The 15,481-nt window shown below is 38.8% G+C and overlaps 1 protein-coding gene across 20 annotated transcripts in view; it reads right to left on the bottom strand.

Moving 5' to 3' along the window:
- Positions 1-15,481, bottom strand: part of afdna (afadin, adherens junction formation factor a) — a 137,606-nt gene that overhangs the window by 42,874 nt on the left and 79,251 nt on the right. For 14 of the 20 annotated variants that reach the window (XM_067417985.1, XM_067417995.1, XM_067417986.1 and 11 more), the window contains 8 exons: positions 14,241-14,335; positions 13,870-14,123; positions 6,520-6,589; positions 6,332-6,438; positions 4,578-4,633; positions 3,045-3,250; positions 1,140-1,160; positions 178-323 (listed from right to left, as the gene is read on the bottom strand). In XM_067417985.1, the coding sequence (XP_067274086.1) occupies positions 178-323; positions 1,140-1,160; positions 3,045-3,250; positions 4,578-4,633; positions 6,332-6,438; positions 6,520-6,589; positions 13,870-14,123; positions 14,241-14,335 (955 nt within the window). The remainder of the gene's footprint in view (positions 1-177; positions 324-1,139; positions 1,161-3,044; positions 3,251-4,577; positions 4,634-6,331; positions 6,439-6,519; positions 6,590-13,869; positions 14,124-14,240; positions 14,336-15,481) is intronic. The other 6 variants (XM_067418007.1, XM_067417987.1, XM_067418005.1 and 3 more) reach the window with 1 other exon arrangement.

The raw sequence follows: 15,481 nt of genomic DNA, 5'->3' as shown, positions 1-15,481 counted from the left end.
TTGTGCTATCCTCACTTGCATAAATTACCAAAAGTGTCTTGCACCCCACTAGTAAAAAATTATATCTGTTGTCTGATTTTTTATTTATTTAGATTTGAGCGTATATGTTGGCAGTTCAATAGGTTTTTTGACAGAGCTAATGTTTAAGCGTGAATGTGCATGTGTGCAAGCACTAACTTGAAAGCCATCTGAACCAGGTGAGCGAGGACATCCTGTGCGTCTAGCGTGATGCGACTCAGATCCTTGTCCTGCTTGATGAAGTTTAGCAGCTCTGAGGCATTAGCCATCCAGAAGGCCAGAGCCCCGGCGATGTTCTTCTGTTTCTGTGCAACGACAGACGAACACAGAGATGGGGTGTTACGCACAGCTAAAATGAAACAATCCAACATACAAACAAAAAAGAAAAGCGTTACAGCCATGAGAAGCATTGAGTAGAACTCCCAGGATAGACATGTGCCTCTGTCCAACCCTCCCGGCCTCCTACAACCAGTCACCGCGTCCAGACAGAGTTGAAATCATTCATGTGTTAGAGTTAGCTCAAGCTAGGCAGGACTGACTGGGAAGCTGCGGCGACTGGTTGCTCTGGATCCCACATCCCTGCAACACAGAGAGGAGATACACACGGTCCGGATCCAACCGGACCCCTGCGTATACCCGCACACGTCTATCCCACATTATGACGACGACAGCAAACCCCCCCCCCCGCTCCGCCACGACCCTCCCGAATACGTCATACTGGCCACAGGACGCATCCATAAGAACAATGACGTTAACCACAGACATGAAGTCAAATGAAAAGGAAATTATAAGTTTCCAAACAAAGCAAAAGAACATGGGGTAGTCTCTCATCCACACTGAAGTGCAGTAAGCAGAGGTCAAAAATGGAAGATGCCGCAATTAAAATGTTGCCGCAATTAGAGTTTTTTTTTTTTTAGTATCACATGGTTCAGGTTGAGTCATAATGAGGGGTTATAAACGATTGCGTCCAGCTGGAGGAGGAGGGATTACTTAGTTGGCTTGGGTTGTTTGCTTTCTGTTATGGGGGGATAAAAGAGGCATGGAAGACGGAGCGAAGCTGACAGGTAGAACAGAGAGAGAGAGAAAGAATGAGACGCCTCCCTAGCAGTGCAAACTCCTACCTGATCACCTTCAGCAATCTCCTGTAGAGATAGTAGGTGTTGGGGGGGAGGGGGGAGACAGACATCCGACAGGACAGAGAGAGAGACTGTCAACAACAGCCATGGCATGGACAGAATTCACAGGCATGTAAACACACAGACATTCACACCCACACAGAACAGGTCACATCATCATCTTGCACCCTCTGCCGTACGGGACGTTCTGCCACATTATGCGTGACTCTATGTGGTGGGATCCGTCACAGCGTTAGGAACCGAATATCTAGCGCAGTTTTACTCGCTTTTTTAACTACAGTTGCAGTGTAACGATGCCTGCCAGTGCAACTGGTTTTCTTTGCTGCCAAGGAGGACCCTAGATAAATGATTTCAGGGACACTGAAAAAATGTTTGTGTATATACAGGGGAACGTTTTTTCAAAATAAAAATCAACATTTTCATTTTATATAAATACATGTATAATGCATTTGAACTTTCTGTCAAACTTTGAACTTTTTATCAAAGAATCCTGAAATAAATGTATAATTTTCCACAAAAATACAACACAGCGGTTTATCATCATTATTAATAAGAATATTTCTCACACTGTATGTTCACTTATGTAACAGTTGTGTGTCCAGTCTACTTCTCTGCTGCCTGCGTCGATCTAAACTTGGGACTTTTTATAATCTCAAATCAACCTTTAAATTAATTATGACACTAATGCTGGTTTTTAAAGAGACAGATTGCATCCGTTCATATGCATGACAGTCTGTCTCTCATTTTAGACAGTGAACCCCAAATAAAGTCTGGTTGTAAGCAGTAACGAAATGGGATATTTATTAAACAAGTATATGCATTTGGATATTGCAGTTAGCCTGTGAGATATATGGTTTGAACACCTGGGTGGGCCACTCAAAAAACTGCAGACGCTGACCAAAAAAAGAACATAAACAGAGAGCATGTGGACCTCATTTCTGAACTGTAAAGAGGCGTTCAGTCATTTGTGGTGACCAAGTGATGAAAGTGAACTATAACTATACAATGAGGGCGTATGCAGCTGAGAAGTAGTTTAACTTTATGTAAATAAGCAACAACGTCTTATTGATTTTACTGTGAACGATTTCACGGTTATGTAGGATGTGTCTCATTCAGTCTTGCTCATGATATGATGTATTATGCACTTGTGATAGATAGACTACTGTTCAAAAGTTTGTAGACTGTAAGATTTTTTTTTAATTATTAATTTAATATGTTTATTCAGCAAGGATGCATTAAATTGATCAAACGTGACAGTAAAAATTGTACACACACACACAAAACATTTTTTTTTTAAATAGATTGTTATTTTGAGCTTTCTATTTATCTAAGAAATTTGAAGGGAAAAAAAAACGATTTTTTCATCACTGATTTTTCATCAAATAAATGCAGCCTTCGTGAGGATATGAGATAAAAGATTTGAAACAGTAGTGTATACAAACACTTTCCCCTCTAGAAGCAGCAAGAAAATCTTGTGAAACTAGAACAATTTCATTTTTTCTTGGCGATACACCTCAGTTTGGCGACTGTCGGAAGCCGTTGAACCGAGCGCTGGGAAAGTTTGGCGCATGAATCGGGCACAACAAGGCACAGAGAGACACACACACGCACAGACATTTCACACACAAACACAGGGGAAACACTGAGTGCAGTAGTTTAAGCACTGTTTGCTGAGGCAATGACCTGAATCGATGAAAGCAGAGTGAAACAAGCTTTAACGCTACAACTACAAAAGCATGTATAACTCCACAGACAGATCTCTACATCAGAGCTACAGCGACGTCAAATTATAAGCAATAAAGTTATAATATAATACAATACATTTACACACTTGTAAAAAAAAAAAAAAAGTATCAGAAGATAATTCTAGTAAAAACTGCAGACACCCACCTGGATAACTCCTTCCATCATGCTCACCATCTTGTTGACAATGGCGATGACCTTGTGTGTGCGCTCGGAGGGGCTAATGTCGGGCCGGTACTGACTGGACATGACATAACGGCAGGTCATGTACAGCACGTAGGTGGGAGAGAGCTTAAAGTGTACCGTTGAGCTGTTGGTGTAGTTAATGATGGCAGACAAGAAGGCATCTTCGGCTATTTAATCATGGGATAAAGGAAACAAAAAGAGTATTAATTGGGATGGACCAAGAAGCTCTAATGTATCAGGAGAGAGCTAGATTTCAGCAAGTCCATTCAATTTAATGGCAGTTGCATGGTACATTTTTGGGCCCCACTTTATATTAGGTGGCCTTAAGTACTATGTACTTACATCAAAAAATAAGTACAATGTACTTACTGTGTTCAAATTGTATTGCAAAGCACTTTTGCTGATATTGAGGTGGGATACGGGGATACAGTTAGGGACACGTTTGGTGGTGTGGGTCAGTTTAAGGGTAGGGTTAGGGACAGGTGTGGTTGTGTGGGTCAGTTTAAGGGTAGGGTAAGGTGTAAGGGAAGTGCCAACTGTGTAATTACAAATGTAACTACAGAAATTCATTACAGACGTAATTACATGCTGATATTTTTAAAATGCAAGTACAAATGTAAAAACATGTATGTACACAATAAGTGCATTGTATCAAATGATTAATTAAAATGTTAGTAAATAGTACTTAAGGACACCTAATATAAAGTGTCTCCCATTTTTGTGAGCCAGTCACCTGAGCCATAAATGCCATGTTACTGATCACACTATATTATAACTTGCAGTGAAAAGCATGTGGAATCTTTAACTGTAATATAATATTTTAGAATATATTTCATTTTGTATACGGCTTTCAAAGTCTGTGATGTGGATCTTGCTTTTATTCGCTCTTTAAACTGAATCTAACAAAACACAGCCCATAAAAAATATAACATAACACATACCAAAAACATTACATACCATGCTTTCAACTAAATATGTCAATTGGAACGTATAAATGCAAGCCAAAAATAAATAAATAAATGTTTTGCGCATAGAATAACATCTTTATCTTTTTGCATAACACTCACTGCCCCCTAGTGGAATGGTGGGCCAGTTATAAATTATAATTTTTTAATGGACAGAATAATTTTTCCACAGAGAATTGACACATTAAAATACACATTTTCTTTAACTGACTGAACACCGATATAACAGATTTTCTAGCAGTCATCAATACTTTCCATCCATTGATCTATGATGCAGCTGACCATTAGTGATTTCTATAATTAGCTTGCTGATTCGCTATGTAATCGGCACAGCCAATGAAAGCACAGCTATATTGTGTCTGCAACACCCAGAAAAAGCTAATGGCAAAACATGGAGAGGAACAAAAAGCCCCCACACACACCAGACAGAACACATGATCCATGACCCAGTTAAGGTCAGAAGGCACAAATAGAAAGGAAAACAGCACAAATCAATTGGTTTTGCTTGGTCAATGAATGTGGTACTCACAGTTTTCCCTGAACTCAATGCTGGCCGGCAGAGTGAGCTCTGGGCCGTCCTGGGACCTGCAGGGAAAAAACTGTTGCTCGATGAACCAGTTAAGATAGGACAGATTGACACCACTGTCTACAGACGCCCACCGCTCCAGAGACCCCGCTCCTGTCCTGCCGTACAACATCCTGTCACAGATGTCAAACTGTGCTGTGCGTGTGTGAATGCGTGTTCTCATCGCCACTGGATTATTAATGACGAGACTGAAGCCAGGTGAGCGGCGGGCTCAGGTGTCTCAGGTTCAGACAGAGGGACAGGGTTAGGTTACATATAGAGACCTGTACCCGGCACGACTCCATAGAGACCCTGAGCTGACAGAGCTGACGTGCACAAGACCTGCTGTTACTGAACAGAGAATGCAACTTACATGGCACTGTTTTCTGTGTCATATACTAAATCTGATTTGATCACATTCCTGCGCTAACTGCAGAAGACATTCCGCAGGATTCCGAATGTATTTAAAGTCAACATCACATCAACCAAATAAATGGCAATGGCCTTATTTTGCATAATTCAACATTAGAATAATAATGAATCATGCAAAGAAGTCCAGCAACATTTATTAAAGTCATTATAAAAGCAAATTAATGTGTATGAATAAATCGATTTTAATTTATATGTTATTCTTATTATTACTTTCTGAATAAATGTCCCTAGCCTTATTTTGCATCATTTATAGTTATTTGCAAAACTATTTGAGTGATTTCCTTTCTCCTTTGGAGCATTATAGACTTACACACAAGAAGGTATTCATTTAATCTAAATATTCTAAGAATAAAATGCATATTTGAACATATTGTAAATGCCAATTCTTTGTTCTAACAGCACTATTCTTATTTGTAACTAAAATCAGTCCACACCGGGATTTGGCAATGTTTTTTTTTGGTATGTTTGATCAAAAAGTTGTGGTGGCAATTTCCAGAAATGTACAAAAAATTGCATTTTTCAGACTTAGAAAGTGGGTATTGAGTGTTGTGCGCAGCCTCACCCAGTCTTCACAAATCTGAAATAGTGGTAGTAATAATAATAATATTTTTTTTCCAAAATTGTTCGGCTATTAGATAACCACCTAAGCTAGGCCAGTGTTATACCATCTAGCTCTATTAAAGGGTTACTTCAGGGATTTAGCATATGGCTTTGTATCAGTAGAAACCCAGGAGTATATTCGAATGATGGTGCTTTGTGTACAAAAGCATACAGTCTTTTCTCAGTCTAGAAGGCACAAATTCAAAAATAATTTCACACTTCTACTACATTAATGACCCAGTTTAAATACAAAGCTTAATGTTAAATCACTGAAGTAACCCTTTAACATGATTACTTAAGGTGGGCAATACGACCAAAATCTTATAAGCAACCCACAACAAAACAAATACTATTTTTAGTATTATCGAGAGCTTTTTATTACTTTTTCACTCCTTTTTATTTAGTCATTCATCCATTTTTCTTAATCGCTTGTTGACCGTGTCCCTTTGAACTTAAGTGAGACAGCAGGTGAGAAACTTTCACTTCCGCTTCGTTTCACACTCGACAATGCATTTATTCAGCAACTGACAATGCGCGCGGCATCCGTGTCCTCGTGACAATAATGCATCTGAACTTTAATTAAATTAGGAATAGTTCAATTAGAATATTATAATTATAATTTGTGAAAGCTTTTCATTTTGAGGGCAACTCGACTGGGCTTGACTATGAGTGGGTCAAGTTCTTACCTTCCGTCATGTTTGTTAAAGTCCTGCTGTTCTCCTCTGATCATGGGCTTGACCAGGCCTCTTTCACTGTTGCTTCCTGAGCGTTCCATCTCCAGCTTCCCTGAGCTCTGAAACCACCAAACATCAAATAAGAGATACATCACAGATACATGCACAGAGATCCAAAATGAAGCAGGCAGATGTGACACCTTGCTTGTAGGGAGAGCAGAGCCACTGTGAATGTCCCCGTGAAGGTCAAAGGTCGTCTCTGGGACACTTCTGGGACAGAGAGAGGGGGGGTTAAAGATGAGTTAAAAGAAAAAAAGCAATCGTTTCAGCAGATGTCATGAAAGTAAACACTGTCCGTGGCCAAACAAACAGACCAGCACACGCTCTAAAACACACAATTACATTAAACCAGAGCTGAATGGAAAGTCAAACAACAGCAGCGGACCATAGCCTCACGAACACCCGGATACATGAGTGTGTGTGTGTGTGTGTGTGTGTGTGTGTGTGTGTGTGTGTGTGTGTGTGTGTGTGTGTGTGTGTGTGTGTGTGCGCATTTCTGTGAGAGAGAGAGAAAGATAGCGTTCTGAAGACAATCAATAGTATGCCGACATTTTCACCAGGCTAAATGAATGAGCAGGGATCCCACAAACTAACGATACACCCACACAGCATTTGGACGAAATTATACAAACTAAAAGTACCGTAAATGACAAGATTACAAGGCAGCAAACTGCTACTGTGTTCAACAGCTGTCAAACAGCTGTATCCAGCTCTCTGCTTTCAGATAGAGACATGGTAATATCCAGGCATCATCTATACTGCAGCTTGGGTGTGGGCAGTGTTCAGAAAGATGCTTTACATATTAAATAACCATATGGTGATGTCTGTTTTTGACAATCCAGAGAATTCATTAATATTAAAGTTACGGTACTTTTTTTGGAACCTGATGGATGCAAACCAAAAGATACGATTATGCTGATAAAATTTTAAGCCATTGCAAAATTTCACATTATATAACTCCAAACAGTACAAGTAATATTTTAAAATGGATAGTTCATAGAGCTCATAGATAGATCCTTCAGATGTCTGATAGTTGAGAGCAGAACTGATTTTGATCAGAAATTAATCTTTTATTCAGCAAGGATGCATTAAATGAACTAAAAGAGTCAGTTAAGATATTTATGTCACAAAAGACACTGAACTTTTGAACAATAGTGTATTTTAGAACATTTCTTTGCATTGTATTGTACACAAAATCAGTCAAATAAGATATTACAAGGACTGAGCTGTTGTCTGATCCTTCCCATCAGCAAGCTTCCCTGTCCTGGAATGAGCACCGCTGTAATCCAGCGGAACATCGGGACATCAGATTAGAGATTTCTGCTAACCGTCACAAACACGTTCACTAAGAGACGACATGTTTTCACATCAAATTAATGCAGGAAATGAAACTAATTGAACTTAGACGTTACTAATGAATGGCCTGAAATGAACAGATTTAATTACAGTGCATTCACGTGCTTGCATGCCAACAGGATCTGCATGGAATACACAAACAGCTCAAACACAAAATTACTCTGTAGAGTTGCAGAAACAAACCTCAGAAAGTCAACATAAGAAACAGGAATTACAACTCAGCAGCTACACGGGGCATAGCTCACATGTTCTAACAGTCACAATCTAAGAATAAACTATTACTAATGAGGTGGGATGGGAAAATTTGTGTTTAAAGCAATTAATGTATTATCTTTTTCACCGTTTCTTGAGGCTACATTTGAATTCACAAGATTTTATATATAATTCTATTTAGGAATGAAATATATTCAAATAAACACAATATTATTGATTTTACTGTATTATTTTATTTTATTAAAATAAAATCAGCCTTTGTGAGCAAGTCCTTTCTCGAAACATTTTATAAATTAAACATTTAGGAAAATGGAATGGTAGCATATTTATAAAAAATGAAATTGATACAACATATATATATATATATATATATATATATATATATATATATATATATATATATATATATATATATATATATATATATATGTGTGTGTGTGTGTGTGTATATAATATATATATATATATTGTATACATATATATATACACACACACGTAAACAACTTCTGCAATTCATTTGTTTTACGTTAGTTGTTCCATGCATGCATATAGTAAATCTTTAGATACAAGTCAACTAACCACTAACAATTACTTTAAGAGTTAAAAGATCCCTACATTTAAATGAACATTTTTATTAGATAAATACCAAAACTGTGAAAATAATAAATATATATATAACATGCAAAATAAAGCATTCTTATAATTATATCAAAGTTTGTGGGTAACAAACAATACAACAAATCTTCACCTGATCACTGGAGTGTACAACTCATGTAAAACGTGGATAAAACGTACTCACCAGGACAGCTCTCCACTCCGCTTTTCCCTGTCTGATATGTTTTACAGTGAAGTGTATTTGTGTGTGTGTGTGTGTGAGCGTCACTACTCTCCGCCCTGTCTCAAACACACTCCGCAAGCGTTTCTCTCTGAAATGACACTGGGACACACCCCTCTCAAACCCACGCTGATCAGATTATAGAGTCTCTCTCCGCCTGTGGCCGACATAACCTTCCGCTCACCCTCTCCCTGTCACTCCTCCAGCCTCTTTTCCAACATTTCTCACAGTAAGGACTGCATTTAAGACTAGAAATCCCAGAGGACAGTCACTGCATTGGACACCCACGTGCAAAACCCGTAAAACTCCTGTTGCCATGGCAGCAGAGCATCCCATAACACAACGCGCACTGGTCGTTCAGAGTGACGGCAAAGTCACAGATTTAAACGTCATAAACAGAACAAACAAACGAGAATGTGCTTGTAAGACACTTAGCCATCTAAATACTGCCATCTAATGGCAAATCGTCTCATGAAGAACAGTGCTATAGTATAGTATTATATATACTATATATTCTATAGTATTATAAAGGCAACTATGAAATGTTAAATCAACCTTTCTTGCACATTGCACAAGGAAAAAAAATCTTTTTTTCCTAACTACACTCTCATTTTGTGGCTTGTTTGGCAACTTTTGCAAACAAGTAAGATGTAAAACAGAACAGATAAATACAAATGGGAGATGTTTAGCAATAAACAGGCCTAAATTGTAGCCATATGTGGATTGAAAAAATCTGATTAATTAAGGTGAATCGATTAGGGCCGCATGATTATGACACAAAATCATAATCATGATTATTTTGGTCAATATTGAAATCCCGATTATTGGTGGGTGATATGATCAAATTTCACAATTATCAAACCTCAAAAACAAATACTAGGTTAACTAATGTAGCTAAGTAAAAGGTCCTTGAAATGATAACAGAAGGCAAGTAAATAGTCAGCAATACAATAACTGACAAATAAATATACTGAACAAAAACACAAATTAAATAAACAGTGCTTAGGTTTTCAGTAAGATTTACTAACAGTGGTATTCAGATATTTTTGGACCAAAATGTATTTTCAATGCTTCAAGAGATTCTAATGAACTAACTGATGTCAGATATGGACTACTCTGATGATATTTTTGTTACCTTTCGGGACATGGACATAGTGTGCATTCACTTAAATGAAGGAACGGAAAAGCTCCTTTGGACTAAACATAAAATATCTTAAGCTGTGTTCGGAAGATGAACGGATGTCTTACGGGTGTGGAACGACAAAAAGGTGAGTCATTAATGACATAAATTTCATTTTTGGGTGAACTAACCCTTTAAGTGTTTTTCTTGTTTTATTAGGTGCATATAAATATCAATTTACCTGTTAAAGTGCACTAGGCAACTTTCTATCCACTGGAGGGCTCCTATGCTAAACAAAGGCGTAGTTTGATGAAGCTAAGTTTGAGCGCTGTATCTTGGGACATGTGGTCTTCACCTCACAGCCAGTGGAAAACAGGGCAGAAATCATGTTGATGGATGCGGTTATTAACGTTACTGTAGTGTAAAGCAGAGCAGGACCAAGTGATGTGGAGCTGAGCACCGCCGCTGGAGTTTGTTATACAAACACACGGCTCGCGAGCACCGGGACTTTTATTGTGACGGTACGGGACACAGTCGCCGGGTGTAGGTACAACTACAAATAGTTGAAAACATTTGGGATATTCTAAGTACTCAACTGAACAAAATATATAACACTGGCCTGGTGGTTTTTGGATATTTTACTGCAAAAATACTACATAGTGCACCTTTAATTCTCATACTATTCAAAATAAGATCCTCCAAAAAATCTGACAGATAAGACCACAAGACAAATACAGTAGCTTATCTGTAGTTTCACAAAATTAAATAAGTATTTTGGCAAGCTACAAAAGAAGCTTCCCCAGCAATGTGTCTAATGTTACACAGAACAACAGATGGTTCATTGTGCAGCACTTCCACAATAAAAGATCTAGTTACTGTTAAATTCAGTTAAAGATACGGTTAGATCCAGTTAAAGATACTGTTGTTCTTCGGTCAATTTTTTAAAAATATATTAATGCCTAGCAATATATTAAAAGGTTGGATATACAGTACATATATACTGCATGCATACAGTATACAGAACACACACACACACACACACACACACACACACACATAGGCGCCGATACTGTGGGTGCTCCGGGGCTCGAGCACCCACGGAAAATATCGAGCACCCACGTGTGCCAGACTGCCAGTCAGGGACGGATTGGCAATCTGTGCGTTCTGGAAAAGTCCAGAACGGCCGTCCAACCGAGGGCCATCGGCCAAAAAAACCCAAAAAGTATAATAACTGTCGCGATACTCAATGATAATAAAATAATGAGCTCGATCATTTTTCCGGCCGCGATAATTTCCATTTGCATGCTTGTTTGTTTTCGATGTTTCTCTCGCTGACGGAGCGCGCGCCTCGTCCATTTGGGGAGATGTTTAAACTCGACGCGCCGTGATGAGACGTCAGGCTCGGCCAGATTCGTCTGGATCTCGTGCTTCTTCGGTTGCGGAGCCGCAGGCAAAGTTAAAAGATTTGACGGGCACACCGCCAAGCGAAACGGGGTCTCGCGCACTCCAGGTTTTTGCAGCGCGCACCCTCGCGCTCGTGCGGACGCGTATAACAGGACGCGAGTATAACAGGACGCGAGTATAACAAGACGCGAGTATAACAAGGCAAACCTACACTGATGTTGGCAGTTTGATAAATGCAAGTTAATTCTTCAGTTCAATGTTTGTGTGCTAAAAAGGGCAATACGTTCCTGTAGAGATACATATTCTCTTTTTTTGACAAATAAAGGCATGTCATCAATGTCTTCTCTCTAGCTGTATCAAAATCTCACCTAGCTTTCCTCAGAGATGGTCAAGTTTTGTGCATGATTACATGATATATTTGTCTGTATTTGTGAGAATTGGCGCTGTCCTGATTTGAAAGAGATGCTACTTTACGGCTTTATTATCAATTAAATAGGTGTGTGTGTTCGTGTCGGCCGCTGTCCATTTCCTAAGGTTCTGAAATGCAAAAAATGTTTGACCAATTTTTTTTAGGTCTTTCTTTAAAGGCCGTGTGCGCCAATGAGCACCCACGGAGGAAAACATAAATCGGCGCCTATGCACACACACACACACACACACACACACACACACACACACACAGTGAGGAAAATAAGTATTTGAGCACCCTGCTATTTTGCAAGTTCTCCCATTTAGAAATCATGTAGGGGTCTGAAATTGTCATCGTAGGTGCATGTCCACTGTGAGAAACATAATCTTAAAAAAAAAATCCAAAAATCACAATGTATGATTTTTTAATTATTTATTTGTATGATACAGCTGCAAATAAGTATTTGAACACCTGAGAAAATAAATATTTATATTTGGTACAGTAGCCTTTGTTTGCAATTACAGAGGTCAAACGTTTCCTGTAGTTGTTCACCAGGTTTGCACACACTGCAGGAGGGATTTTGGCCCACTCCTCCACACACATCTTCTCTAGATCAGTCAGGTTTCTGGCCTGTCGCTGAGAAACAGAGTTTAAGCTCCCTCCAAAGATTCTCTATTGTGTTTAGGTCTGGAGACTGGCTAGGCCACCCCAGAACCTTGATATGCTTCTTACAGAGACATTCCTTGGTTATCCTGGCTGTGTGCTTCGGGTTATTGTCATGTTGGAAGACCCAGCCTCAACCCATCTTCAATGCTCTAACTAAGGGGAGGAGGTTGTTCCCCAAAATATCGCAATACATTGCCCCGGTCATCCTCTCCTTAATACAGTGCAGTCGCCCTGTCCCATGTGCAGAAAAACATTCCCAAAGCATGATGCTACCACCCCCATGCTTTACAGTAGGGATGGTGTTCTTGGGATGGTACTCATCATTCTTCTTCCTCCGAACACGTTTAGTGGAATTATGACCAAAAAGTTCTATTTTGTTCACATCTGACTTTCTCCCATGACTCCTGTGGATAATCCAAATGGTCATTGGCAAACTTAAGACGGGCCTGGACATGTGCTGGTTTAAGCAGGGGAACCTTCGGTGCCCTACATGATTTCAAACCATGACGTCTTGGTGTATTACCAACAGTAACTTAGTGTATTACCAACAGTTGGAAACGGTGGTCCCAGCTCTTTTCAGGTCATTGAACAGCTCCTCCTGTGTAGTTCTGGGCAGATTTTTCACCTTTATTAGGATCATTGAGACCCCACATGGTGAGATCTTGCATGGAGCGCCAGTCCGAGGGAGATTGACAGTCATGTTTAGCTTCTTCCACATTCTAATGATTGCTCCAACAGTGGACCTTTTTCACCAAGCTGCTTGGCAATTTCACCGTAGCCCTTTCCAGCCTTTTGGAGGTGTACAGTTTTGTCTCTAGTGTCTTTGTACAGCTCTTTGGTCTTGGCCATGTCCGTAGTTGGATTCTTACTGATTGTATTGGGTGGACAGGTGTCTTTATGCAGCTAACGACCTCAAACAGGTGCATCTAATTTAGGATAAAAAAATGGAGTGGAGGTGGACATTTTAAAGACAGACTAACAGGTCTTTGAGGGTCAGAATTCTAGCTGATAGACAGGTGTTCAAATACTCATTTGCAGGTGTATCATACAAATAAACAGTTAAAAAATCATATATTGTGATTTCTGGATTTTTTCACAGTGGACTCTCACAGTGGACATGCACCTACGATGACAATTTCAGACCCCTCCATGATACACACACATGCATATATACACATATATATACATACATATATATACACACATACATACATACACACATATATATATATATATATATATATACACACACACACTATATATATATATAGCATGTCCTACATTACCATTATCTTACTATTATCTCCTATTATCCCCTAGATCTAATCTGCTATGAAACTAAGTCATGAAGAAATAAACATCAATTATTATTATATTTATATTTTTGTGACGCTGCTTTGAAGCAATGTGTATTGTGTATTGCACTATATAAATAAATAAATATGTAATCAGCTCTACGTGGCTGCATTTAAAATAAAATGTCTCACCCTGATTTGTGTCTCCCCTTCATCATGGGCCCTGGGTCTCTTTTAGACATGCTGTGGTCGTAGCTGGGGTCCACAAATTTGAAGACGTGAGTGGCCCCAAACTGGACGGTCACGCCGCTGCGCAGAACTGTAGTGTCAGAGATTCGCTGTCCATCTACAAACGTCTCGGCGTCCAAAGTGACAGGTGTCACGGTTACCAACCCGTCCGCATGCATCAGGTCACAGTGGTGAGGCAGAATCCCAGGCCCAGACAGCTGCGGTGTGGAAAAATCAGGGATGCTTTAGGTCTATGGACACGTCTTTAAACGCTTCGTCCCTTTTCAATGTACAACACTACAGCTCCAAAGTTGCAATAGAAGCGTTTTCATTACCTGGATGTTTCCCTCTTCACTCCGGTCAGACCCGACCTCAGTGAGGCTGTGCTGTAGTCTGTAGAGTTTGGGTTTATCCCTGGAGTCTGACCCATCTGCAGAGCAGCCACAGAGCAGAGAGTAACTCACATTTGCATTTCTGCATTTTACTCAATTGATTCAAAACACAAGCATGTGCAAGCTGGTGTCACTTCTGTGCTTAAGGCCGTGTAATTAAAGATATGCAAAACTACATGCTTCTAAATTCGTCCAGTCAATGAGCTAACTAAACTTCTGTATAAATAGGCTGTTTTCACCCATGAATGTAAAGACGCAACTCCTCAGAGAGGGTGTTCCAGGGTTGTACAGTATGCTAATAATAAAGCACTGCCTCTAAAAATACACTACTGTTCAAAAGTTTGAAGACACTACAATTTTTTAAAAAGAAATGCATCATCTTTTTAAGCAAGAACACATTATATGGATGACAAGTGACCATAAATGATCAAATGTATTTACTGTTACAAAATTCCCTAAAATAAATGTTCTTTAGCTTTCTATTCATCAAATAGCTGCAAATCAGCATATTAGAATGATATCTGAAGGATCATGTGACACTGAAGACTGGAGTAATGACACTGAAAATTCATAAGAGACTTCTAAAATCATAAATAAAACCTTACTCACAAAACATTTGAATGTTACTGTATATAAATGCAGACCTCAACTAATAATTGTGAAGTATATTCCATGAATACCATGCAAAAACAATTACTTTAGTTCACATGCAAATATTCATTAAATATATACATGAGTGAATGAGTGTGTATATATACACAATAATTATACACAGCACACACACATTTATTATGTAAAAACAACATTTTTGATCCAATTAATTGGTTTGACAGCACTACTAAATTGGAACTTGATCAAAATTTTAGGATCTAAGCTAAAAAAAATCAATTAGTGTTATAAATGATGATGGGATGGTTAGGTTCATATTTTAAATCTTAGATTGGTGAGATGATTAGCAATTAGCAGCTATAAGCAAAATGCAAAGCAAAAACAGTAAAAATAAGATGTGTTTTGGGTTTTTTTTTTAATAGGCAATAGCCTAGGTGACATGTGAAATGTGTAATTTTAAAGACATAATTTGTTGAAAAAATGAAAACGATTCTTCTGCTTAACAACATGCACTGATCAATCGTTCACAATAAAACCAGAAACATAGATTAAAAAAATTAAACCGTCAATTTTAA

This window comes from Pseudorasbora parva, chromosome 15 (genome assembly GCF_024679245.1).
Source record: "Pseudorasbora parva isolate DD20220531a chromosome 15, ASM2467924v1, whole genome shotgun sequence".
Lineage (NCBI taxonomy): Eukaryota > Metazoa > Chordata > Actinopteri > Cypriniformes > Gobionidae > Pseudorasbora > Pseudorasbora parva.
This window is presented reverse-complemented; position numbering and strand designations above follow the sequence as displayed.